The 26,378-nt window shown below is 37.0% G+C and overlaps 1 protein-coding gene across 11 annotated transcripts in view; it reads right to left on the reverse strand.

The window, feature by feature from the left end:
* LOC106787890 (basement membrane-specific heparan sulfate proteoglycan core protein-like) overlaps positions 1 to 26,378 on the reverse strand; it is a 152,820-nt gene that overhangs the window by 72,932 nt on the left and 53,510 nt on the right. For all 11 annotated transcript variants that reach the window (XM_014750635.1, XM_014750634.1, XM_014750633.1 and 8 more), the window contains one exon: positions 22,887 to 23,050. In XM_014750635.1, coding sequence (XP_014606121.1) covers positions 22,887 to 23,050 — 164 coding nt within the window. The remainder of the gene's footprint in view (positions 1 to 22,886; positions 23,051 to 26,378) is intronic.

Raw genomic sequence — 26,378 nt, forward strand, 5'->3', positions numbered from 1 at the left:
CCACCCCCTCTAACCCCCCGCCCACTGTTTGTAGTATTCCGAATAAAGATCACCGTGCAAACATTCACCCGAGAAATAATTACCCGATTAATTGTACGCTTGTCTACATCCAACTATCGTAATATCATTTTCTTTTGTATCTATTTTTCGTCGTCGTCTGCTTTATGTTAGTTTCCTTTTCTTTTTTTTTTTTTTACCATCATTGTTAGGAAAAAGGATGATAATAATAATAATAATAATAATAATAATAGTAAATAATTAATTAATTGTGTGCTTATATATGTGTGTATAAGTGAAATCCCCTTGTCCCCAGGAATTCATAGGTATTTATACGAAGATGAGAGAGAATTTCATCAAGGAAAGTTTAATGAAGTGGAAATATATAGTTAGACGTACGTTAAATCTGTTTTGGGAACGCTCACGGTAAAGTTTATCGATGTGAGTGAGTGAGTGTGAGAGAGAGAGAGAGAGAGAGAGAGAGAGAGAGAGAGAGAGAGAGAGAGATGATTCACTTCTAACTCATTTTGCTCTTATTATATTATATCACTGTCTATCATTGAATTAATTCGTTGTACAAGTACACTCCACCACTATCGTTTCTAATAAGTAAAGAAATTTACGTTGAGGGAGGAGAGTCGACGAAAAACTTTTATCTTCCACCCGGTTCTTGGTCAAAGTTAACTCAACGGTTCAACTTGTGTGTGTGTGTGTGTTTTTTTTCTCTTTTCGTTTCTTCGTCTCGAAATTTTACATTTCTGATCTGGTAGAAGGTGGGAATCGCGAGATCGGTAAGAAGAGTTAACGACGAGGATAGGGTTGAAAAGAGAGAAGAGAAGAGAAGAGAAGAAGGAAGCTCGAGGAGCAATAAAAGTGCATTATTTCAATAACCGGACCAATTCTTCCGAGCCAGCGGCCTCCGACGACAGGAAACAACATCCACTGGCAACCAGCCAAGATGGTAAAGAAATGCCGAAATCCCGTCTTCCCAATAATCGGATGTGTTCCTGCAGTGTTCCTGGCACAACGCAGTTATCCACTTCAACGAATTTATCCTCCTTCGACGAGCCACCAACCACCCTCACCCCCCTCCCACATTCACCCACTCGAATATATATATTTTTATTTCTTCTTCTTATTTTATCTTTTATATTTTATCTTGTCCTCTCTCTCTCTCTCTCTCTAACGTTATGCTTTAGTGTATCGTTCGTTCTTTCTTTCTTGCTTTCTTTCGTTCGGTTGTTAGTTTGTTTTTTTCTCCTATCGTTTAAACGCAACGACAAAATTCGATTAATGTTTGCAGTAACGGATTAAAATAAAACATAGTTCCTCTGAAAGAATTCTCTCTCTCTCTCTCTCTTTCGTTTTTCTCTTTTTAGAAAATCGTACAGGTCTCTCAGGAGTTTCCGATAAAACGTGGTTACCAAGTCGAATGAATTTCGTTACTTTGCCGCCATCGCGGGTAATATCGTACTTTGGCCGTTTAATCTCTCGGTTAACAGGATTTCTCCTATCGTTTTCAAACTTGTCTTTAATTTGTTGCATAATTCGACGCGTAGATTTCTACTACTACTACTACTACTACTATTACTACTTCCTAAGGGAGATGTTAGATTGGAAAATGAACAGTTTCTAAGAAAGTAATTAGAATCTTGGTAAGAGAAAGGTTGTGAATAGACGATCGATGCAATTAGAGGGAATTAAAGGATACGCGTATAATCGTTTAAGGTTTAACAATTTGGATTGTTATTAATACGATTTAAATTCGATAACATCGAACAATCTTCTAATTTTTGTCTTTAGTTTTTTTTTATATCTGTTTAAAGACAAAAGTACGTATCAATAATTGAGCCGTTCATTTTGAAAGTGGCATAAGTCACTTTTTCAACAAAACCGAGTTAATGGGAACACTAATTACAACTGAACGGTATCTTTTCATTTTGAATAAAAAAAAAAAAAATGACTTATGCCACTTTCAAAATAAACGGCTCAATTGTGGAATTAATTTCTAATTTAAATAGATAAACGGATTTTCGATTCATACGCGACCATAACTCTTACGAGATAGTATAGTATGTATATATATCTATGTAATTCATTTCCCAAGACACTCGTGGTACAAACATCCGTATCCCGTTTCGTTCGTGTCGGAGTTTCGTTGGCGAAGCCGATCCCAGGATCGACATTTTCTCGTCTGCGTCTTGAATGCCGTTGGAAGAATTTTTTTCTTTCTTTCTTTTTTTTCAATCGTTTCATTCTCTATTTTCTCGCACTCGTCTATAGCTTTTTTCTTTTTTTTTTTTTTTTTTTTTTCGTAAAAAGGAGAATGCACGAAAGATCTTCGGAGGAAGGATTTTCGGTGCGCAGGTGTCCCGCGGCAAAGATTCCCAAAGGAGATTTTCGAGAGTCTAACGCGAAATAGTAGTAGTAGTAGATATCAGTTTCACGGTGTGCGAGATTGCGTTTGGGGTGGAGGGTAGGGGGTGGGGTTAGGTAGTTTCTCTTATTCTCTTTTCTTTATTCTTTTTCTTTTTTTTTTTTTCGTTCCAACGATTCGTTCCATTTTACCACATTGCTACTACTACTACTACTTCTACTACTATTACTATTACTAACACTACTTTATTCTCGATACTATTATTTCTTTTCTTCTACGTCTTTCACTTGGAAAAAGAGAGAGGAATGGAGGGAGGAGGGTGATGTCTATAATCGAAAGGAAACTCGTCTAGGAGTGGACTCGACTGGGGACTCGAAAGATACTCGATGTGGTTTAGTATACCATTCGAAGGAAGATGTATGAACGGGAAATCGATGCTGCTGCTGCTTCTTCTTCTTCTTCTTCTTCTTCTTCTTCTTCTTCTTCTTGGCCGATCTAGGGAAAGACCTAGTTGAGATGACAAACGATAACACGACGCCAAGAAGAGTGCTTTGTGAGAACCGAATAGAAGAGAATAGAAGAGTAGAGAAGAGAAGGGAAGGCGAGAATAAGTAGAATGGAAGGAAGAAAGCATACATATGTTTTTGCTCGTAGAAGAATAGAAAAAGATAGATAAAGAGAGGGAGAGAGAGGGAGAGAAAAGATCGATGCGATAGACTTTCTTACTTTTTCTCATTTCCTATCCTCCCACATATTGTTTTTCCCCCCTTCTTTTTCTATCCAAAAAGCATAGAATTCTTCCACACGTATCATAACTGACCTCTTCCATTATTCCCTGATTTTATTCCATCGTTGGCCTAATTCACTAAGAGAACGATAATGGAGAGTAGGTAACTTGGTTGACCACCGTGGGCCCTTTTTATTATGGAAATTTATAACGTTTCTGCAAAGATAAGCATTATACAATACACACTCTCTCTCTCTTATTCTTATCTAAAGTTCCCTCATGTTAAGTGTATGTGTGTGTGTGTGTGTGTGTATGTATGTATAATATAATAGTTGTGTGTATGTGTGTCGCCACCGGCAATACCGTTCAACGGAAGTCGATCTTGCACGGTTAATCTCCGTCGTTTCACCAACGATCTTCTCTACCGATAATCGTCTTTCCTTTGTCGAGTTCTTCTCTGATCGATATACCGAACGCTTGGAAGTCAGACGACGACGACGACGACGACGACGATGGTGTAGGACTTCCTCCGATATCGGTGGTTACCGTTTGCGGTTACGAGAGGAAAGACGAACAGTTAGATAACGAAAGAAAGAAAGAAAGAAGGGAAAGAAAGAAAAGAAAAAAGAATTTAGGTAAAATGCCCACCATTATTCGTGTATAGTAGGCCAGGACAAATATCAGATATACCTACCTATATTCTATTTATTTTCCTCCTTTAACGCAAACAGATGGCTCGTTTTCTGAGCCAAAAACTACTACTACTACTACTACTACAAACCAATGTAAAAAGAAAATTGATATTAAATTAGATATTCATCTTTGTCTTTTGTTCATATATATACATTCTACGAATATAAACATTGAATCCCGAGGAAAACAAAGATCGCAATAAATCTTTTTTAACGGATATTCCTTATTGCGAGTTGCTCGTGGCAAAAGGAGGGAACGGAAAGGAAAGGAGGAGGAGGAGGAGGAGGAGGAAAAGAGACTGGAGGAAGTGACTCGGTGCATTTATGGCAAGGCAACCACTTGCGATAAAATACGAGGCACTGGCCCAAGCGTATAACCCATGAATAAAGCATACGAGATATCGTATTGCACGTGTATAGTCTGGCACGTCACTCGAAAACGTTTCTTAAATTTTCCGACCGGAGTTTAAAGTTATTTCTCTCTTCTCCCCCTCCCCCCCGTCCACCTTCTAAGGACTGGGAGGGGGGTTTACGATACCAGGGCAAATATCGATATCTATGTGATAACTGTAAATATTCTCGTACATGTAAATATGTGAATTGTGTATATATATATATATGTATAAAATAATAATCTAATAGATTTGTGAATTTTCACTAACAAATTTATATCTTTACGTATATATAATATATTTCTAAGACATTATATCGTAATTTTCTTATTTTATTAGGACGTAGTAACACACCGAGGAGTTATCACATGAGATATGGCAACATTATTCCATAAGGATTCTAAATCCCCTTCTGCTGCACGTGGATATTAATCATCGGCGTGTTTTCGCGACGCGAAACTCAACAAATGAATAGTCCTCTTCTTCTTCTTCTTCTTTTCCTTTTCTATTCTTCGCATAGATTTAACGACAATTATTTTCGACAAATTTCTCATTCTATATTATTATTATATATTATTATCATTATTAAAGAGATAAAAGTTATATATTCTATTAGACTATTCCGTTGAAAAGTTTAAAATCGGTACGTGTTTAAAGGAAAAATCAGAAAAGTATTATTAAAAGGGACACACAGACACACCAATCGTCGAGGGCAAACTTTCTAATGGTTCACGTTGGTTCTCACGGTTCTTCCTCTAGGGTACTATCGTCATTTCGAAAGCAAAGGTGTCCTCAACTTTCCATCTACGTATGTAGGTTCATATACTTACAAACGGACCTCCGAATTGGTCCAATTAACGCGAACGAAACGTGCCGGTCCGTACCTTTTAAACGTTGAATAGATCCTGAACCTCTTCTTCTTCTTTGCGCGCGCGCGCTTAAGTTACAGAAACGAATGAGTGAGAGAGAGAGAGAGAGAGAGAGAGAGAGAGAGAGAGAGAGAGAGAAGTAGTCAAACGACTTTAGTATAAACGAAGCTACCGTTCGTGTATAGAACTATGTATACTTTCACACGTACACACACACACACACACATACATATACATGGAAAATTCTCTTTCGACTATCCGATTTTCCAGTCGCAGCTTTTCCGCTCTTCGCCGTTTTGCAGCGGCAATCTACTACTCTACGAGCTCTTAAAGTTAAATGAAGCCGTAGAACAAACTAACTACTACTTATTAATTTACCGCGAGCTAATGAGCCGCCTAGCGAGTAAGATTCGCAAGAGACCACCTTACGAAGGAGAGAGAGAGAGAGAGAGAGAGAGAGGAAATGAGTATTCCAATTGTCTTCCTTTTTTATATTTTTTTTTTCTTTCCCTTTATCTCTATTATATTATTCTTTTCCAAATCTTTGTTCACGAATTGATTCTCGTTCAAATATATAACGATTAACCAAATTTTTCTTCGCATTCATTGTTATCGTTAAACGTATAACGATATCATATTAATAATTATTTGTAAAAAGATTTTGATTACATTAATAATAATAATAATAATAATAATAATAATAATAATAATAATAATAATAATAATAATAATAATGATTGAACTTCAATATATGGGAAACGAGATAATGCTTGAGAAAAAAGTTTATTCCGTCGAACGAAACCTCTTATTCTTTTTTCCACGACTATAATAAATTATATAGGAAGAAGAAAGAATAATGAATATGTTCTATATGTATATATATATATATATCTCTATGTGTATATATGGAAACTTGATATTATCGCTGTATCGCGTTCTTTATTAAAAATTATATTCACTTCGGGTCTTTTTCAATTTTGATCTCTCGCGTTATTAAAGATAAAACAGCTTCTAACGTTGGATTACCTACCCTTATTCCGTCTACTTTTTTTCCCTTTCTCTCTCTCTTTCTCTTTCTCTCTCTCTCTCTCTCTCTCTCTCTCTCTCTCTCTCTCTGTCTTTCTCTATCTTTAGACTTCCCTATTCTTCGAAACCAACCTTTCACCCCCCTTCTCCCTATTCTCCCACCACTCCTTCCCCGTTCTTCGCAGAACGTTTCTTCTTTATCCGTCTTATCCTAGCAAGTAGAATAAAGTTCTGCGGCAATAAATCTACGATCTTAATGCTCGACGGGACTACTTTCCGAGCAAATTGCCCTTTAATTCGTGCCCATTATAATTCTTCTTTAAGTAACGTACACTGACATTCGGAGCTCCCTCTGTACGATCTATCGGTTGCTAGTTAGTAGAATAGATGTACACCTATGATAGACTAAGGATTTACTATGTTTCGTTTGGAGATCAACGGGAAAACGGGATAACGTTTCTTATTTTGAAAATTGACTCGTTGATCCGACAATTATTATATTTCTCATTTCTAATAGATATATAAAAGGTATTTATCATCTTTTCATTAAACGTTCATTAATATTTTTTCTTGTCTTATTCGATTTAACAACTATACGCAATTTTTCATAAATTTGCTTTCTTTACGTAACGATAATATTCTTATAAATAATACATTGTACTTTCAATCGATTCCAAGTGCTTTTGTCAAAATTGAAATTTCTATCTTTCCCTTTTCTATTCATATTTTTTTCCATCAAATCAACGTATACGTATGTCAAGAAAATCACTATTTAATTTCATTCGATTCCTACGTCGTTTCGTTGGTAGTATTCTTGTCTCTATAACAGAAATGCATACGATACGAAATTCGCGAACGTGACCCGGCTTGCGGGAAACCGATCGACGAGAAACACGTGGCTCGTGTCTTTACCAGACATTTTACACCGTCATCCGTGTGTTTCTCTTCTTCTCTCAATATAACAGAAGAGATCATCCTTTGTTTTTTTTTTTTACACGAAATCGGAAATGAAATCGCGAAAATAAGCTTCTCATTCTACGTATATATATATATATATGTACACACACACATACAACAAACACACATACATAGACATTTTATTCGTTTCCTTCATTCATTCCTTATCTTTTTTCTCCACGAAACCCCGTCTCCCTTTTCATTCGTTTCTCGACACAACCACCGAAAAAAGGGCCGCAACGAGTGTTCGACCAACCGGAAGAGTTCAAAGGGGGCTCGTTTGGTGAAACGTTGAAACTAATCTCGAAGGAAATACGCGTTGAACGCGCTTATCCGGACCGAGTCGTGCGGTCTGGTCCGGCACACCGGTCTTCTTCTTCTTCCCTTCCCTTCCCATCCTTTTCTTTTCTTCCTAAGTTCAAAAGAGAGAAAAAGAAAATAGAGAAAAGAAAAGGCGGACCGGTCGGGCTTAAGGTTTTAATTTATCGTCGAAAGGCCGGTTGCTGTTCCTGCTGCTGCTGCTGCTGGTGCTGTTGCCCTGTCGGTGCCCTTAATCTGACAAATTTGTAGAGTACCGCAAGGCACGTAAATAAGCGAGACGTAAAATATGCTTTCGCGAAAAAAAGAAAAAAGAAAAGAAAAAAAGGCGAAACAAAAGCGGAAAACCAAATGCCGCTTCTTTGTTTTGCAAGGATAAACATCACGAAGTAATCCGGGAATAATGGCGCGCACACGTGCCCTTCTCTCTCTCTCTTTTACGTACCTACTCGCGTTTTATTATCTGCACGAACACCGTTGTGTTCCCGTCTACCGGATACGTTACGTTCTTCTAGTCTGTTCAAAAATGTTTCTCGAAAGAAGAAAAGAATAGACAAGAATAAGAGTGGAAAGGCGGGGGAGGGGAAGGGAGGGGAAGAAGTTCAAGAAAAAGCAGCGAATGTAAATCTATTATTTGAAAAAGGAGTACGGTGAATTAATTATAAAGAACATTTTCAACGAACACAAAACTTTTGATAATAAACGATCGGTAATTTGACTATTAATATTACTCGATGATTTTTTTCTATTTTTCTTTCTTCTATTATCATTTTTCTTTTATATTATAATTGGACTCGATAATGAGAAGCTCTAATATAATTCGACAAATTCGTTTAGAATTGTATTGATTGATTCACACATCTCATATTCTTCCTTGTTGATTATATTGTTCGTTGTTAGAATGAATTTATAACGAGTAGAAAGTTTTGTTAACGTTGGTTAGTTCGTAGGAAAACTACACAAGTTTTACGAGGATTGGAGAGAGAGAGAGAGAGAGAGACGGCATGTAGATAAAATAATTCGTTTGATAATAATTTTGTTGGAAAATGTGATATTAAAATGGGTGCATGTGTAATGAATGAAATCGGTAAATTATCGTAACAATTGTCGTTTTCAATAAATTCCTGAGATGCTGGGCAGCAAAAATGTGAGGAGGGGATTAAATAATTGGTAGGCTCGATCATCGGACTCTTTCATTTCCACCTAGTGAACTTTCGAAACAATAGGTTTTCCCCGAAGCGAGCCTCGACACGAAAAGTAGATAACGTAGAAAGGGTTTCATTGTCCCCAACCTCTCGATGGTTTTGCGGTTTTTCAGTTTAGTACCGGGGTGCACCAGCCGGTTGAACCTTGCCCAGGGGCCTTTTCTAGTCTTCTAATCAACGCGACTTTGGGATTTCGATTCTATTTCGTTAATGTAAATCTTTCTTTTGTCACGAGAAACTTGAAAACGAATAAACACAAAAGTAATGTCATAATAATAATATATTTCTTTTTGAATTATTCTAAATTAGAGAGAGATACATATCGGTAATTACCATTAATTGAATTCAATCGTGATATTATTACATTTAGATAACGCGAAAGTAATTACACACACATACAAACGCGTAGATTATGTATTTGTACACGACGCGTAGTATGCAATTTTAATTGAAAAATATCGATAAGATAATTATTCCCAATCCAGATTTTATTGAATGATTTTAATTTCGTTCGCGAGACAAACAACGTGATCGCAATTTTTCGTGTATATAACTCGATCATCAAAATAAGATCAAGGAGGAAATTTTCTTAATCTTCTCGGCCACCATCCATCTCTCTATTTCACTTCATGATTATTCTTTAAACGAGGAAACGTCAAACTTTGTAAAAAGCTTGGGGAGAGTTACTGAGTATCGCGGCCGCTTATCATAATTTATCTTAAATAATACTTTGAATTGCGTTAAATTTACGTTTACGATAACTAACTTCTCTCTCGCGTAGTATTCAAATTTTCTTCCTTAGTTTCTATGAAAACGAAAAAGGGACAGAGAAAGGGAAAGAAGAAGGAAGAAGGTATGATACGGTAAGAGGATAAAGAAGAAGAATTTCGAAATCTCGAAGGTAGCTGGCTAAGAACAGTAAAGAAGAAGGAAAAAAATCAAGAAGAAGATGTAAGAGTATGAGTGGGAAGTGGGGTTGGGGGAAGATGGGGTTGGGTAGGATGGGATGGGATGGGATGGGGGCTTAGGACACATTTCTTTTTAAGAGTGAAAACGAAAACGCGAGATACGACTTCTTTTTATCCGAAAAAAATGTCTCCCTTTAGCTTTGGCTATCGTATTTCCAACGAACGAACGCTTATTGTATCGTCGTATCCTTTGGGAAATGCTGGACAATGGTACGTCATTAGACTGACACAGTGTACCTGACGATGGATACCGTCGTTCCTGCTATCATCGTTGATAGCACCTTTTCTTACTTCGCAGGACCGTATCGCATAACGTTTCCTAAGAAACCTAACTTGACAACAATGGTAGATCGTTTCTCTCTCCTACAACTTTCATACACACAGGGATGTGTCTCCTTTGTTTGGAATACCACTACCACTATCACTGATGTGCCTTACTTACTTAAGTACATTAGGAGTTAGAAGAAAGAGAGTGGTGTGTGTGAGAGAGAGAGAGAAAGTACGAATGTTAGAAAAAAAGAGAGAAAAAAGAGAAGCGGATAATTCTAGCGGAAATCGAGCGTAAATTTTATTCTTCTTTCTTCTCCCCATTTAAAAAGAAGAAACTTCGTAAATAAACGTTATATTCCAAAAGATAAAACAACAAAAAGTATTACGCGAATTACGATCCAAAGAAACTTGGGGAAAAAACTTTGTATCTTTCTTGCGAGACATATTTATTTTTTATCGGCCACTAAATTAATACTCGTTTGTATTTCTTTTTATTAGGTGATTTTAATTAAAAAAGACGCGTTTGTTTTCCTCTCTCTCTCTCTTTTTCTTTCTTTTGTCTATTCTTTTCTTCTTTTCTATTCTCATTTCGATTCGACGAATAAAAAGCTCGTTCGTTAATAAAGTTTTAATATATTATTACGAAAGTGTGCTTACGTTATATCCAGTAAAGGTATTTTTGTATATCGCAACAATTTCAATCAACTGAAACCAACGGTTATATTATGGGTTAAAACACAGTTCGCAAGTGGTCTATGGAAAAAAAAAAGAAAAAAACAAAATTACTAACAACGATTCTCCGAAAGTACCATTTCTAAATGTATTTTCCTATGGAAATTATTTTCAAATCGAATACTCGTTCTCAATCAACTTGTTAAATTACATTTCTGCGTTGTTACACTTGTTTTTGTTATATGATTGAAATAACAAGTCTATTCAACGAAGTAGTAATTACATTACGATTCCATGAGAATAACGATAATGTTAGAACGTCAATGATTCATCGAAATCTTGCGTACTAAAAGATAAAAGAAATATATTTTAAGCTTGCAAAAAAAAAAAACAAAAAAGAAAAGAAAAAAGAAAAGAAAAGAAAAGAAAAAAGAACAAAAAATGAACCCGATGAAATCGACAAACGTTCAAGATATTTCATGAAAAGGTGAACTTTTCGTCGTAGAATCGTTGAGATAGAACGTAACTCGGAAAATCTCCACTTTCTGACACCTTTCACTGTCGGAAGTGGACCATGAAAAGGTGTTCTTTCTCCAAGAAAGGGAACAACGTTGAACTCTATAGAAAGTATCTGTCAAGTCAGGAAAGGACCTTACCTTCGAAGAAAACCCTTTTTTTCTTTAACTTAACAATCCTTTTTCCCGTTGTTACGTTTTTGCGGCAGGTAGATAGGTAGATTATAAAGAAACTTTTTGATAGAGATTCATATTCATAATGCTTAATTATTATTACCTGTATATATTTAAAAATTACACTTTTTTTATCCATCCATTGAACCTAGATAAAGTTTTAATATCATCCTACTTTACCTTTTAGTCACCATTAATTCTCGTCCGTTGTGTAAAAACTTCCTTGGAAAACGGGTCTTTGTTGTATACTTTTATCGAAAGTGGGCTGAGGGGTTGCTCGTGCGAATGATCGCGAATATAATTGAATATAGAAGGAAATAGAAAAAAAAAAGAAAAAAATCAAGGGTGGGGGATCAACAAGATATTATTCGTTAGAAAAATTTCATTTGTGACACGAATTTATATTATTTCGTTGTCCAACTTCTCTCCCTTTCTTCAACGATGCAAGAACTGAAAAGCAATAGAAAGAGAGAGAAAAAGAGAGAGAGAATGAGAGAGATAGAGAGAGAGAGGGTACATTTTGGTAACGCGTTTTCAGGCGTATCCAGTGAGCGTGCAATTTGTTATATGTCAGATTTCAATGAAGTAACGGGCTTTCCTATCGTTCCGGTCGAATCTCGGTGCCGCAAACGACCCACCATACCTCATTCCAGCTCTTGGTTCTTCCCCTTCTTCGCAACCTCAGCACCAACCCCAGATCCAGAACCAGCACTAGCACCATTACTAGCAATACCAGCAACACCACCAGTAACAGCAGCAACGTGCAACGTGAGTTAGCTCTTATACCCATCCCCTCCCTACCACCTTCTTTCCCAACCCCACCACCCGTTTTCATCCCTTCTTCTTTTTCTTCTTCTGTAGGTATAGGTTCGCTATAAACGGTATAATAAAACTAATTTCTCTCTCGGACGCCAGTTCGGTATTTATTTATTTCCTCTTTATTATTTTCTCTCTCTTTCTCTCTCTCTCTCTCTCTCTCTCTCTCTCGTTCGCAGGAAACCGTAACCACCACCACCACCATCACACCGGCAGGCAGGCAGGCAGCCAGACATTCCCATATATTTTACTACCCCTCTTCGTTATTTTATATTTCTCACTTTCCAATAGAGTCGACTCGGCTAATCGAAAGATCGAAGTAACCGCGGGGCTGGTTTTTCTTTTTGTGCTCATTACCATAGCTCGTTAATGAAGAAGAACGGAAAATTTATTACAGCATTCCCATGTATCGAGTAAATTATCGATATTGGGAAAAAAAACAATTTGCGAAAGAAACCTTTCCTTTTCCCTACTTTGTAAAATGCTTAAAGGAAGAAGATGGATATAGGTAGATAGGTAAACTACTAGTTTCATTTTGTAAACTAAGAATAGAAAATAAAAATGTATATAAAAAGGATGAAGAGAAAGACGATACTTTATCAGAGCACCACTGGTGGTGATGCTGCTAGTGGTGGTGGTGGTAGTCGTAATATTTCGAAGTATACGGCGTGTAAATAAGGGTAGTTTAGTATTCCGCGAGCGCATTCTTTTCGAAAGGGGGTGCACGCGCGCTTGAAAGAAAATAAAAAAAAAAAGAAAAAGAAAAAGGAACGATGTTTCTTTATAACTCTTCTGGTGTTATCATCGTGCCATCGCCATAATCATAGCCGCGAACGACGTTTTCTTTCCCTCGCACGCGTAATACTACTACTACTACCACTACTACTACTACTACTATAATACTACTCGCTTTCATTTCTGTTTACTCGGCGAATTTTTACCGTGAAGAAGAATTGCTGCCAGAAGGAGGAAGAGGGAAGAAGAATGAGAGGGTTGGGGGGGGGAAGAGGTGGGGAGGCGAAAAAGAGGTATCCATATCTTCTTCAAAGAATAAGAGAAGAATAATACTACTGCTATTACTACTACTACTACTACTACTACTACTATTACCTCTTCGTAGCTTTTAGTTTCGAAATCGTTCGTCCATTCGGAAAACGATTTATCCTTCCTGTTAAATTCATCGCGTTTTCTCCACACGATTTTATATCCATTCGCAAACAGGATGGAAATAGGATGCATCGATCGTAGTAGAAAATACGTTACTTACGTAAAGTAACTGTATAGTAACCGACTCTTTCTCTCTCTCTCTCTCTTTCTCTTTCTCTTTCTCTTTCTCTTTCTCTTTCTCGTTTAAAATTGAAAATCGTTAAATTTTTTCTTATGCTTTGCATAAAACCATTCTCCAAATATTGAGATATCCGTCGTAACGCGACATATAAAGAAAATCATTTTTACGATCTTTCATTTAACGGAATTATCCTAAAGGGGAGAAAAGGAAAAGAAAAAAACATTTTCATTTAGAAGACAAATGAACGAACGATCCATTCGCATCGAGTTGAAATTTTATCGGCCTATCATCACCACCACCCTTCTTCTCTTTTCCGTTCGTAAGCCAGTTTTCTACTCCTCTTGAGAATTTTGCAGAGAGGATGATAGCACAGAGGGCTTTTGCGAGCTCTTTTCTCATGATATAGATATGTCTAATTGAGAACGATCGTTCCCTCGGCACCATCACTCTCTTGAAATTCGCTAGCTGGAAGATAAAAGACTCCTTTCGTCTTATCTAGTATCGATATTTCTCTCTCTCTCTCTCTCTCTCTCTCTCTCTCTCTCTCTCTTTATTATCCATTTCTCTTTGATTTTCTTTTTCTTCCGTCATTTTTTCTTTTTACATCGTCGATTATTTATTCGATATTAAAGCATACCTAATAAACTCTTGACATTTTTGTCCTTAATACCCAAAGAAAGGGAAGTTATACGTTTCGAAAGGGTACGCTAAGAAAGTTTAATGAGAAAGAAAAAAAAAGAAGAAGAAAAAGAAAGAAAACGATCGATTGATAGGGAATCCTCAAACATAAGATATTGGAATCGGCAGGTATACTGGTGTGTGGTGCTGATAGACGAGTTGGACGACGACTAACGTTCTAAGTAATGTACCGAAAATCCTTCGTTTCGAGACTGTGTAAACTTTACTGATAGATATATATTGGTACAATCGAGAATGGATTCTTATTGTTAACGAAGAAAAAAAACCACCCTTCTTCTTCTTCTTCTCGTCTTCATTTGTCGTCTTTATCTGAGCGTGTGTTCTCATTTCGACGAAAATTTGAATCAACGGTGTGTACACTTGTTAGTTTTACTCGTATATTCTCTTTCTCGGATAATAAACAACACACTTTGTAGTTCCTCTAACATTCTCTTTCATTATCCCCGGCCGTCATAATTCGTTAGTTTTAATCCTTACATTATAATCCATAAATCTTGTAATAGAGAGGTACATAAAGAGAATGTGGATCGGTTATGGTTAGCCGGTTAGTTTATCACAAGTCGTATTTTCGTCATCTCAACGCAACAATGGCTTTGATTAAAAGTGGTTTTGTCAAAAACGTTGGCGGGGGGTGGGGTGGAAGATGGGGGGGTATGGGGAAGGAATTTGCTTTTCCTTCTTGTCAAACGATAGAATAATACAATTAGCTATAAAGCAACATGTGTCTTGTGTCGATGTAGAATATATTATATTTCTTAGCTCTTTAAAAGAAAAGACACAACGCAAAATCGTATTTCTTCTCCAGAGTTTCTTTCTCTTTCGTAATTTCCTAGATGATGCACCAACAAAGAAGAAGAACAAGAAGAAGAAGAAGAAGAACATTTCCCTAGGCGATTATTACAAAAGCAAAGACAATTGTCAGGAAGTTGATATTAAATTAGAATTTACTTGGGTTAAAAGCAGCGTGCCTTTTGAGTAAACCTTTTGAAAGGATTTTAGGGCTTTAACTCTTCCTGGATTTTCCCTTAGCGATAAATCGATGCTTTTTCTCTCTCTCTTTTTCTGAAAACCAATCGGAAGATTCTATTCGTTGATTATACTCCTTCTAAATTATATAAACGCGTGCAAAGGAACATAATATAATACAACGAACGACATAGTGAATGTAGAAAAAAAAAACATACGTTTCAAAGGATTTGCAGTAACTTAGTGCGTTGGGTTAAGGGGTAAATGGCACGACAACAACCTCTTTTAACTTGGTGTTACTATACTATACACATATATAACCATACTATACTATACACACAGCCACACCTTGTCGCCTTTGCTACCACGCTGTTAGTGTCTTCGTGCGCGCCTATCGAGCGTTACCCAATAAATCCACGGTTTAATTAAACTAAGTTTAAACGCTGAACCTTCCTCCTCCCCCCTCCTCCACGCTCCCCCCGGTTGCCGAGATCTCCTTCACCTCTTCTTCTTCACAACCCCCATCTCCACTCCACCGCCCACTTTCTTCTCTCTCTCTTCCAGCTTTCGTTCTTATCCTCGTCCTCCTTTCCTTTACCCTTCCCAACCCACCCCCTCCACCCCTCCGGTCCACCGTACAAAGCAGTTATATGTATTACCTTCCTGATCCAGCGTTAAATCAATTATCGGAGTTACCAGGGCGAAATGAAAGGCTATCGCGGTGTATGTACACCGCCGCACCGTTCCGTTGAGCCACTTGGAACATTACACCTCGATAGTCTTTTGTTTATCGAAGCTATTGCCAAGCTATACACTATAGCACCACCACCACCACCACCACCTATTCAATTTATGGATGTATATATATATACTCGCGTATATTCATTTGTATTTAAATTAAAACGCGATTGCAATACCTTCTCCCCCACTCCTCCTCTTCTTCCTCTTCTCTCTACCACCTTCTCGATTTAATTCTTTTCTATTTGTAATCAATGTCCATAGAAAATATGTTCCGTTTGTTAGTTTTTGTCCGCGACATTTACGTCTAGTTCGATATTATATCGAATATAATTCATTCTAATGCAAAATATATGCGTGCGTGATATGTAATAATATCGTCATCGCGTATGCGGAAAGATTTTTCACGTGGAAAAAAAAATAAAAATAGTTTCATCGCGGAAATATATTTCTACGAGTATACAAACCAAAAAAAAAAAAAAATAGAAAAAAGAAAAAAAACAATCATAAAAAATACAATCCCTAAAGAAATATTGATACAAAAAACAAGCTGGCGAAACGAGAAAACAATTTTTTATATTAACAAAGCGACGACCGAATTCTTTGCGTTTCCATGATAGTAGTACCGTGGGTACATATCAAGAGGGATATAATAGAAAGAGAAGGAAAGTAATGGTGTGGGTGAATCGAACGGTGTTGTTTATCTCGACTAGCGATCTTTTGTGTTCGGGAACGACCTACATTTTCAAATGCAATAATTTTACGGTTATTAGTGGCCATTCCCCTCTATCCGAGATAGAAAGAGAGAGAGAGAGAGAGGGAGAGAGAGTCCCGGCTTAAAAGCGCATTACTTCTTATATTCCGGCACGTATTTTCCGATATTTATTGTACATGACTATTAATAGCTTTTGCTATACATATATATACATATAAAGATTCTTCTTTGAGCTTTTCGATATTCGTAAGTCATATGCGTGTGTAAAATGCGTTGATGTACACGAGATTAAGGTATATGTATATGTGTATAGAATAACATCTGTATTCTCGTATATATGAAAAATACATTTACATTTTATTCATTTTCTTATAATATTGACAATCGTATTCGTTGATTGTAAATTCAACGTAGACGACGACGACGACGACGATTGGACATTTCGTTCGATAGAGAGGTGTGTTTCCATTTCGAAAATGGAGAAAAATCAAGGAAAGAGGAAAGAATGAGTAGGATTTTGTACGTGAGAAGCGGTGAAAAAGTATTGGACGTTCGATTCGATTTGTCTTCTGTGATGTCGGCGGCTCGGCTAATCAATTACTCGTAATGAAAACGAAGAGAGTCAGCACGTAGCGTACAGAATGTGTTGCCACACATATATATACATATATATAATATATATATATATATAGGTATGTAAGTACATATATTTAGATAGCAATATACACAGGCTGCTACACGTACATAGTATATATATATATACGTTTAGCTTCCAGATAACGCACATTTCGAATTCCTTCTGCAGTTACGCATCTCTAGAATCGACCGGCTTAAATACACGATTAAATCTAAGCCATTCAAACTATTTCAGCCGTGGATGCAAGAACGATCGTGCAATCAATTTCACTGTTTTGCTTGCTACCGAAAGGAAGAACGGAACAAAGAGAGAGAGAGAGAGAGAGAGAGAGAGAGAGAGATGGGATGTTGGTCCACTTTTCTTCAAACGAAGAGGTAATTTAACAATCAACGCTTTACCTTTCGTTTCCTTATATATCTGCTCATAGCCTTCCACTTAAATGAATTACATTTACCGCGTTTTCTCGTTAACTAATAGTAATTTGACAGTTAAATGATTGTTATATAAATTATTACCGCAATAATCGAGACACACAAATTGTTGTCGACATTTATTTTATTTCTTTTTCTACAAATTTTTCTACTCTCTCGAATCTCAAAAGAAACCGCATTATAGATCGTTGTTTTTTATTATTATTCGAATTATTCGTCGATTCCATTTTTTTCAATTCGTTGTTCGTTGTCCTAGTCGGATTATATTTGTAATTTCTAGTTTTCGAATTGAACAAAATTTCAAGAGAATTTTGACAAAGTTAACGCGAACTATACAACGGTTACGATTAGAATCAGCAATAGTATACGCGCGTATGAATTTGTCTTTCATTCGCATTCTCTGGAGAAAATCATCGCAGACTAAAACGAAAAAGTTTTTTCTTCGAATATCTTTAAAATTTACTTTCCCGCGACGAAGTTGTTGTTCGTGCTCGCGTTTAAAATTTCGTCGCGACTTTTCGGCCCTCTCCCCATCGCACAACCCAACCATTTCTAGCGACGCACACACAGATTTACGATTTGCGAAGGACCGAGCGTTATAATAAAATTCGTTATCTCGAGTTCTCTTTTTACATGGTGGTGGTAGTGGTAGTGGTAGGTAGATAGGTAGGTAGGTAGGTAGGTAGCTAGTATAGAGAACAGGGGTGAATGTGTCGCAATTCGTTGATATATGCGATGCATAAATATCATATTTTTGGTAACGTCAGAGATAGGTTTAATACATAGAGATAGAAATGGATAGAAAGATCGATGAGATTTAAAAGAGAAGATAACTATATCCATCCTTCTAGGATATCTTCGAAAAGCTATTGCTTTTTTACGCGGAAAAATGATTATCGTTGTGTTAAATGAGACCAATTTTTTCCCCTACGAAAAAATCTCTCTTAGATACCTCTTTTTTTTTCTTCTTTTTTCTTTTTTTTTTTTTTTCTTTTCTCGATGGCCCTTTTTTCTTTCGGTTTAATCACGGAACACGCGTTTGTTTCAAGGAATGGAACAAACAAACAAAAAATAATAAAAAAAAAAGGAAGGAAGGAAGGAAGGAAAGGGAACAAAAAAGTTGATTGAAACTTGCAATTCATAGACCTGGATCATACCTTTGTCGGTTTTCTTTCGAGATTTTAATATTCTCGAAAGCAGCACCACGATGGTGGTGCTGGTGGTGCTGGTGGTGGTATCGTCATCGATTCGACGAGTTGGCCCCCGAGTGTCGTTTGCCATTTAACGATGCCGAAGAGCTGGAACGTTAATTAATACGTCGTCGTTCGTTCGTTCGTTCGTTCGTTCGTTCGATCGATCGACTAGTTTTTCTTGCTTTTTTTTTTCTTTTTTGTTTTACTCGTCTTTCAACAGAGAGGATTGGGCCACCCGTCGTCCTCTATTCTTCCTTATCTATTTTCTTTTTACTGTTTGAGAAGCTACACCACGATGGTATGAACGACCATAACGCGAATTTCTAAATTTTTCTAACAAATTCGAATAAGTAAAAAGGAAAATTTGTATCTTATGAAATCTAGTAGATAATTTAATATACATAACTGTACCGCATCAATGCAGAGTTCATAGAACAGATCTTGAAGGGCTTTGATCATTAACGGACTCACGTGTAGTTGATGCGTACCTATGAACGGGTTTTCTGTTTCACGCGTGGGCGCCTGCGTCTGCCGTGTAATGACTATACGTTAGAACGTCTCTACATATATATACGTGTAGTCATGTTGCAATAGATACTAGAGAGAATGAGAAAGAGAGAGTGAGGAGATAGAGAATCGAACAGACCCATATCCCTTGCAGTTACTTCGTCGAGTATGCTTGATCGGTTCATTTGGCCGAAGCCAGGTTGAAAGCCACCTAGCTAGCTTGGAATTGGAGCTAGGTTGAAGCCACCTCCTGCTAGACTTGCACGATCCTGTTTTAACCAACATTCACTCTTCTTCCTCACTCTCTCTCTCTCTGTCTGTCTCTCTCTCTCTCTGTGTCGAGACTCTCGTATCTGGCAATTAAAGGGCAACCCTTGTGTGGCCGAGACTCATCTACCCACATATCCTTCCTACCTACACATACAGAATTATCTCACTTATGCGTCGTACATATGTACTTACAATTACATATACATCGCTTGTATCTCATACTATTACCTTCAAATTTTCTCGAGAATTTTCTAGAATAAAATCTATAGGGGGGGGGGAGAGGAAAGAAGATTTAACGAGAATATATCTTTCATCATCTTTTCGAGCATAATTTACTATAGTGACCATATATAATAATGAATTTGATATCAAGGAAAAAGTATTTCCATTCTATTTTATTCGAATCAAATTATAACGAAGAGACATTTTCTTCTCTTATCTCGTAATAACTTTGTTATATATATACCATCGTATGTAATCGTAGGACATTGTAATCCATCGCGGTGTATTAATATAATTAAACAGATCCGATGACTATAGTTCGTATCCGTGCAATATTCGACCATAACATTAGCGTTTAATAGATATTCATATTTACGACTATAATGGGTACGCGTTCCACGGTATCATCTACTTTTACATAAAGAACATGTGTGGGAAGTAGGAACATGCGGTGCTCTCGGCTTTTCACTGTGAAACTCCATTAGGATATGCGGTGGAAGTGAATGTTACACGGTCATTAAATTTACTAGAATATCTCTCGGAGTCGATATGCATATTGGAACTACTACTACTGCTGCTGCTGCTGCTGCTGCTAATTTGCAAGGGTCCCCGATTATCCAAAATCTTTTGAAGTCGATAATCATTTCGCACGGTATAGTACCTATTTCTCTATGTAATTTGTATTCGAACTATATATATATATATAACATGTCAATGCATTACTAGGATAAAATTTCAATCCCAAAGATTCTCCCGTTGGAAAGTACTATTAATTCACTTTCCAAAGGCATATCAAGATTTCATTAAAATAATAGTAGGACGAAGAAAGTTAGTGTATTTTCTACGAGAGCGTGATTTACGTCACGTCAGAAACGAATAAATTTACGAGAATGATTACGATATTATACCTAAAGAACTTTCTAATATCTTAACGAGTAAACAAAATAACGATCGTCGAGAGAGAGAGAGAGAGAGAGAGAGAGAGAGAGAGAGAGAAAAAGAGAGAGAGGTCCGATGCATAATTGCAGATTATTACGAACGATGAAAGTCGCGTATTTTGAATAACGATGGATTCGTGGCAAAGGGCGAGGGGGAAAAGGGGGACCACGTCTATTCCGCGAACCGTAAAGGCAATGGAATAATGCTGCTGTGTTGGATGGAACCAGGCGGTGGAAGCAGAAAACCTTGTGTTGTAGTCAAAAGGAATAAAGAGGCAAGTTTTTCAAAAGTTGCAAAGCAGTTACAATAATTGGGAAAGTGGTAGGAGGAGGCGAAAGTAGAAGTGGAAGAACTCGTAGGGTAGAAAATCTGATTAAATCTTGATGTACTCGAAGAAAGAGATAGAAATGGAAAGAGAAAGAAGAAAGGATACATAAAGAGAGAGAGAGAGGAAGAAGAAGAAGAAGAAGAAGAAGGTGCGAAAGGTGTTTTCGTTTAAGAAAACAGATTTTTTTTATTATTTGTGGGATTGTATTTATATAAAAGCAGACGAGTCCCGGCATTCCGACTTTCATTTAAAAGGGAGAAAGTACAGTTAAGGTCTTTTTCTCCCCTCCACTTTTTGACACAATTAAAATCTATCGCGTTTCGCGAATCTATGTGAAATTACGTTTTAAAAGAGAGAGAGAGAGAGATAGCGCCAACGTGTTTGAATGTACGTATCTTCGAGTACCGAGCGATTAAACGCTTAATTATATACCATATGTGTATCGTGCGTATGTAGTTAACTATAAAGTACCGGGGTTACATGTTCGGTACATGCGAATGAACCGAACAAACGAATGAACGAATCGCGAAAACGGTCTACATATATCCCGTTCAATTACGATTTCGCACTCGTTGCCGAATTTCGGTTTACGATAAATAATTTATCCCTTGAAAATTTTCCGCAACATTGATTCCGCGCTATTCGAACAATTTCATTCGAAATATTCATCAAGAATTTTTTCCTTTCCTCTTTTATAATTTTATTTCAATTGTTTCTCTCCTTTTATTCATTATTTTCGTTTATGCTTTTTCTCCTGTTACTCAAAACAAAATAATAATAATAATAATAATAATAATAATAATAATAATAATAATAATAATAATAATAATAATAGTAGCTAGCTAGCAAGCAAGCAAGCAAGCAAGGAACCAAGTAAATTTGGAGTAGCTCTCTCGCTTGGGACGTCCAAAACGTTAAATGCAAATCCCTGCACTATTATCGTAATCACAGAGCGCGAGATTAGGCGGAACACCGAGAACGACATTGCCGGCGAGACATTTTAGAAAGCATAGTTACCTTAATATTACTATTTAATAAGCTGACATCCGATTATTATTTCGTCGCAGTCGCGCCTAAACGCTCGCACGTGATAATCATATAGGGTTAAGTACGTTACGTACGTACCAACCAACCAACCAACTACCAACCAACCAGCCAACCAGCCAACCAGCCAGTCAGGCTATTCATACATAAACCCTTAAAGGTTTTCTCCTCGTGCTTGATAGAATTCGAGGAGTCGCACTACTCGAATCTGTAGGCAAACTTTTTCAACTAGTTGGCACACACACACACAGACACACACATACGTGCCATTGAAGAATCTTTTTTAACAAAAAAAAAAAAAAAATGTGTGTGAGTTCGCACCCTCTATCTTTTGTTGGCTGCTCGAAGGCATCGAAACTTTCGAATCGATAAAGTTCCCACAAGCATTTTTTAGTCGAGCACCATATCCATTTCTATCGCATGCGTTCTCATAATTTGCGTTATTATATCGTGCAGCATCGTTCATCGTTATCCATAATCTATTCCTTTTCTTCATCCTCTCTCCCTGCTTTTCTTTTTTATTTTTTTTTTTTCCTCTTTGCTTCTTTACCTACCTTTTCTATCACAAATTCTTTCGATGATAACTTTTTAACACGGCCCAACGAACGACGAACCGTTCGTGAGAATAAACTCCTGCTCGAGGCACTTGCGAAGTAACTCTCTTATCGTTTTTTTCTTTTTTCTCTTTTTTCTTTTTCTTTTTTTTATTTTTTAAACCGGCAATTACGAATGATACCAATCGCTTTTCTATTTAGCAAATCCTAACGAGCTCACGCGAGAAGAGAGGGAAAGTGCCCCGGAACGGAAATTATTTGCAAGAAAATTATATCGAAACACACTCACACACACGCGCGCACACACATACATAGACAGACAGGAGTGTGTGTTAACGCGAATATATGTTATGTACGTATCGTTGTTTTATTACACTCACCACACGATCGCCTGGATGTTTGACGTAACAATTCAGTTCCGCCGTTTGACCAACAATGGCAGTGATATTTTTTGGTGCAATGTCATCGAACTGCGGCCTTACCCACGAGTTCGTCGGTTTTCCGTGATCGACGTTCAGACTGCTCACGCTACCGCCGGACTCACCTGCGAAAACAAGAAAAAAGGTAAACATCGTTTGTAACACGATTTTCTAACGGGTCAATGATTCTCACACGGGCTATTTTATTTATTCTTCCTTTTTATTTATTTTTTATTTTCTCCTTTGCTGGGGCCATTATTGTTGATTGATTTGAATATTCCTAAAAAGAAAAAAAATAGAAGAAGAATAAGAAGAAGAATAAGAAGAAGATTAAAATAACACACGGAGCCTAGAGAAAAAAAAAAATAAAAAAAATAAATGAAATAAATGTTGCAAATGTAATCCCGGGGATTAAAACGACTACGTGTACGTAGTCGTATCAGTAAACTTTCGAAGGACAAAGGATTGGTATTGAGACTGAAACGAATGAGCACAGTTGGTTGCCATCCTTCCGTTGTTGCTCCGCTAGGATCAACGAGACCTACCTAGTAGTCTAGGATAAACTTTGCCAACTTTGCAGCCCCAAGGTAATTGTATTTGTACAGAACGTACTGGAAATAGAAGGAAGTAGCTAGTGCGAAAGAGAGAGATAGTTGGTAATACATTGTGCTATCGCTGTCAAGAGTGCATTATAAAATTTTAACTGTCGTGTTATGGAACACCGCGATTCTATACCATCTATTCCCTCCCCGTCCACACCCTTACACCTATAACGTCTCCTTTGAAACTCAAAATTACCGTGCATAGTTTATAAACTAATATCTAACAATAAGTAAACTTCGGTGTTTCAATTCTCCCACTCTTTGTTTCTATTTCGTTCGTATCTTATATCCTTTATTATTGCTCATTTCTCTTTTCCTCTATCTTCAAATGTGTTTCTTCAATTTGTATTCACGAGATAGTGTGTTTTCTACCTACTATACTGTTACATGAAATATTTTTGCCAAAAATAAGAATGACGTTAGTAGGATCTAATAATAAAGCATTAACCCCTATTAAGATAAATAACGTATCTCGCGATAATTTTAATAATAATCCGATAACGAGAAATCATTTTCTTTATATTTCCGTTCTTTTTTCTTTTTTCATACATTTCTAAACACATTATTAAAAAATTCGAATAAGATAGACGAAATATTTATAACAAAAGAAAATCAGAAAGATTTGTCCGATGTAGTTGCGTGAGTACGGGGTGGGGCTGGGGAGGGAAACGATAAGCTCGATAAAATTTGCCATTGTGCTAGTTTGTGGTATGGGAAGGATGTGAGGGATGAAAAAGAGAGGGAAGAGAGAGACGGTGAACGATGGGATATAGAAATTGAAATTTGTATGAAGCAGGTAGACGTAAAATTGTCGGAAATTGTTGGACGATATCGTTGCAATATCGGTGCGTATTGTGAAGAAACGCTCAAAGGCATTGGACGGACGAGCCGCAAGCGGGAACGCAATGCGGGACAACTCCGAGTCAACGAATCAACGTAAAATTATTTCTCCTACTATCTCTCTCTCTCTCTCTCTCTCTCTTTCTCTCTCTCTTTCTCTCTTTTTGCGTCGATAGGGTCCTCCGAGTTGCTGGTAAAATCGGTCGATGGTGTTCGGGGAGGGAGGAAGGGGGATAGATTGAGAACGATTGCGATTGTTCCTTTTTTTTTTTCTTCTTTCTTTCTTTCACAAATGTCGGGAAAACGAAAAACGATAATAAATACGTCGAGTTGTATGTATATTGGTCGAGTAACGGTAGTGTGACAGCACACATTCGCACGAGGAACGAATTACGACGACGAAAGAAAATTTTTGTTGAAAGTGCATTTACAAATAGATCAAATCGTTGTGCGATGATTTTTTTCTGACCGCGTTACGAAAAGTAGTAGGTAAGTTGTTTATCTTTGACGAAGAATGAACGTGAAATCGATTAATTTTTAATAAATTGATTGACTGAGATTCTCTCGTGTTGTGACAAATTTATATTAAATTATTATTATTATCATACTTTTTGTGCGTGTGTTTATTTCCTATTGATATTATTTGATTAGTTTGTTTGGACGATCGTTAATTTTACGAAAGTATTTGATGCTTTCATCTCAAAAATTGGAGGTTCGCGAGAGTGATATAATAAAAATAACTTGGATTATTTTATTAATACTTTCGATATACGCGATAATTAATTAGTAAATAATGAAATAATTCATCTATAATGGTATGTCAAATGCTTTCACTCTTCATTTCGTTTTTTTTTCTCCATTCGTGCGAAAATGATCACGATATTTATCTAAATAAAAGAGATAGAGAGAGAGAGAGAAATAGAAAGAGCTTTATGGCAGAGGCGTGTAAAAGCTTACGATATGAGATATACGTCATACAATTTCCGAGTGAAACATTTTTCATTCCGTGCAGATTGGATTTACGCTTAGAGATATGAAATATGAAAGTGGAGACGATAGATAAAGGAATAAGAGGGGGAGGGGGAGGGAGAGAAGGGCGAAGAAGAAAGCTTCGACGAAGTTATCGATCGTTCCATTATTTTTAGGATCAATCGTTTCTTCGGGATCGTTATTAGTTATATTATCAACCTACGTTCAACACTATGCGACGTTAAAAATTGTTTTAACATATAAATAGAGTGAAACCACAAATTTGTGAGTTTTTAAAACGAATAAATTTCAAAAGTAAATCTCAACGAAAACAATCCATTGCGCATTTTCAAAGTAGAGTTTCGATACAATAAACTAATAATATCTCTCTTTGGCTTATCAAATATCACTTTTCTAGAAATTCTAATTAAAATCTCGGGATGTGAATAAACGGGTATACACGCGCGGCTCTTTATAGGATTTACTTTCGTTATCGGTTTATTTTCAAACTAAACTATTACCAAGGCAACATCTTGCCTCCACATCCTCCTTCCCGGTGGTTGCACACTTTAGTACATATTCTAACCGCATACGTTGCACCATCACCACCACCACCACCACTACCCCATGACCCACCTTTAATGTAGCATATATAAATTTGAGCGTGTATCTTCTTCTTCGTTTTGCAGGAACAATACTTCGTTGACAGGTCGGTGACCGAGAAAAAATATCGTAGTAGTTCGAAAGAAAAAGAAAAAGAAGAAGAAGAAGAAAGAAAGAATAAGAAAAATAAAAAGAGAGAGGGGGAGAGAGAGAAAGAGAGAGAACAAGGTTCCACGCCTCTTGGCAAGCACCCAAAGTTCGTACCTTCGAGTCTCGGCACGTACGTCGAGTTCTTCGAGCCGCACCCCCAAGATTCGAGAACTTGGCCAAAAGCACGGTAGGGCGATACCTTTCGGTGGTAAAACGTTGAATAGGATAAAGAGAGAGAAAGATAGATAGATAGATAGAGAAAGGGTGGTCTCGTATCGTCGATTTCGGC

This window comes from Polistes canadensis, unplaced genomic scaffold, assembly GCF_001313835.1.
Source record: "Polistes canadensis isolate GaletaPanama2010 unplaced genomic scaffold, ASM131383v1 scaffold_119, whole genome shotgun sequence".
In the NCBI taxonomy this organism is placed as follows: domain Eukaryota; kingdom Metazoa; phylum Arthropoda; class Insecta; order Hymenoptera; family Vespidae; genus Polistes; species Polistes canadensis.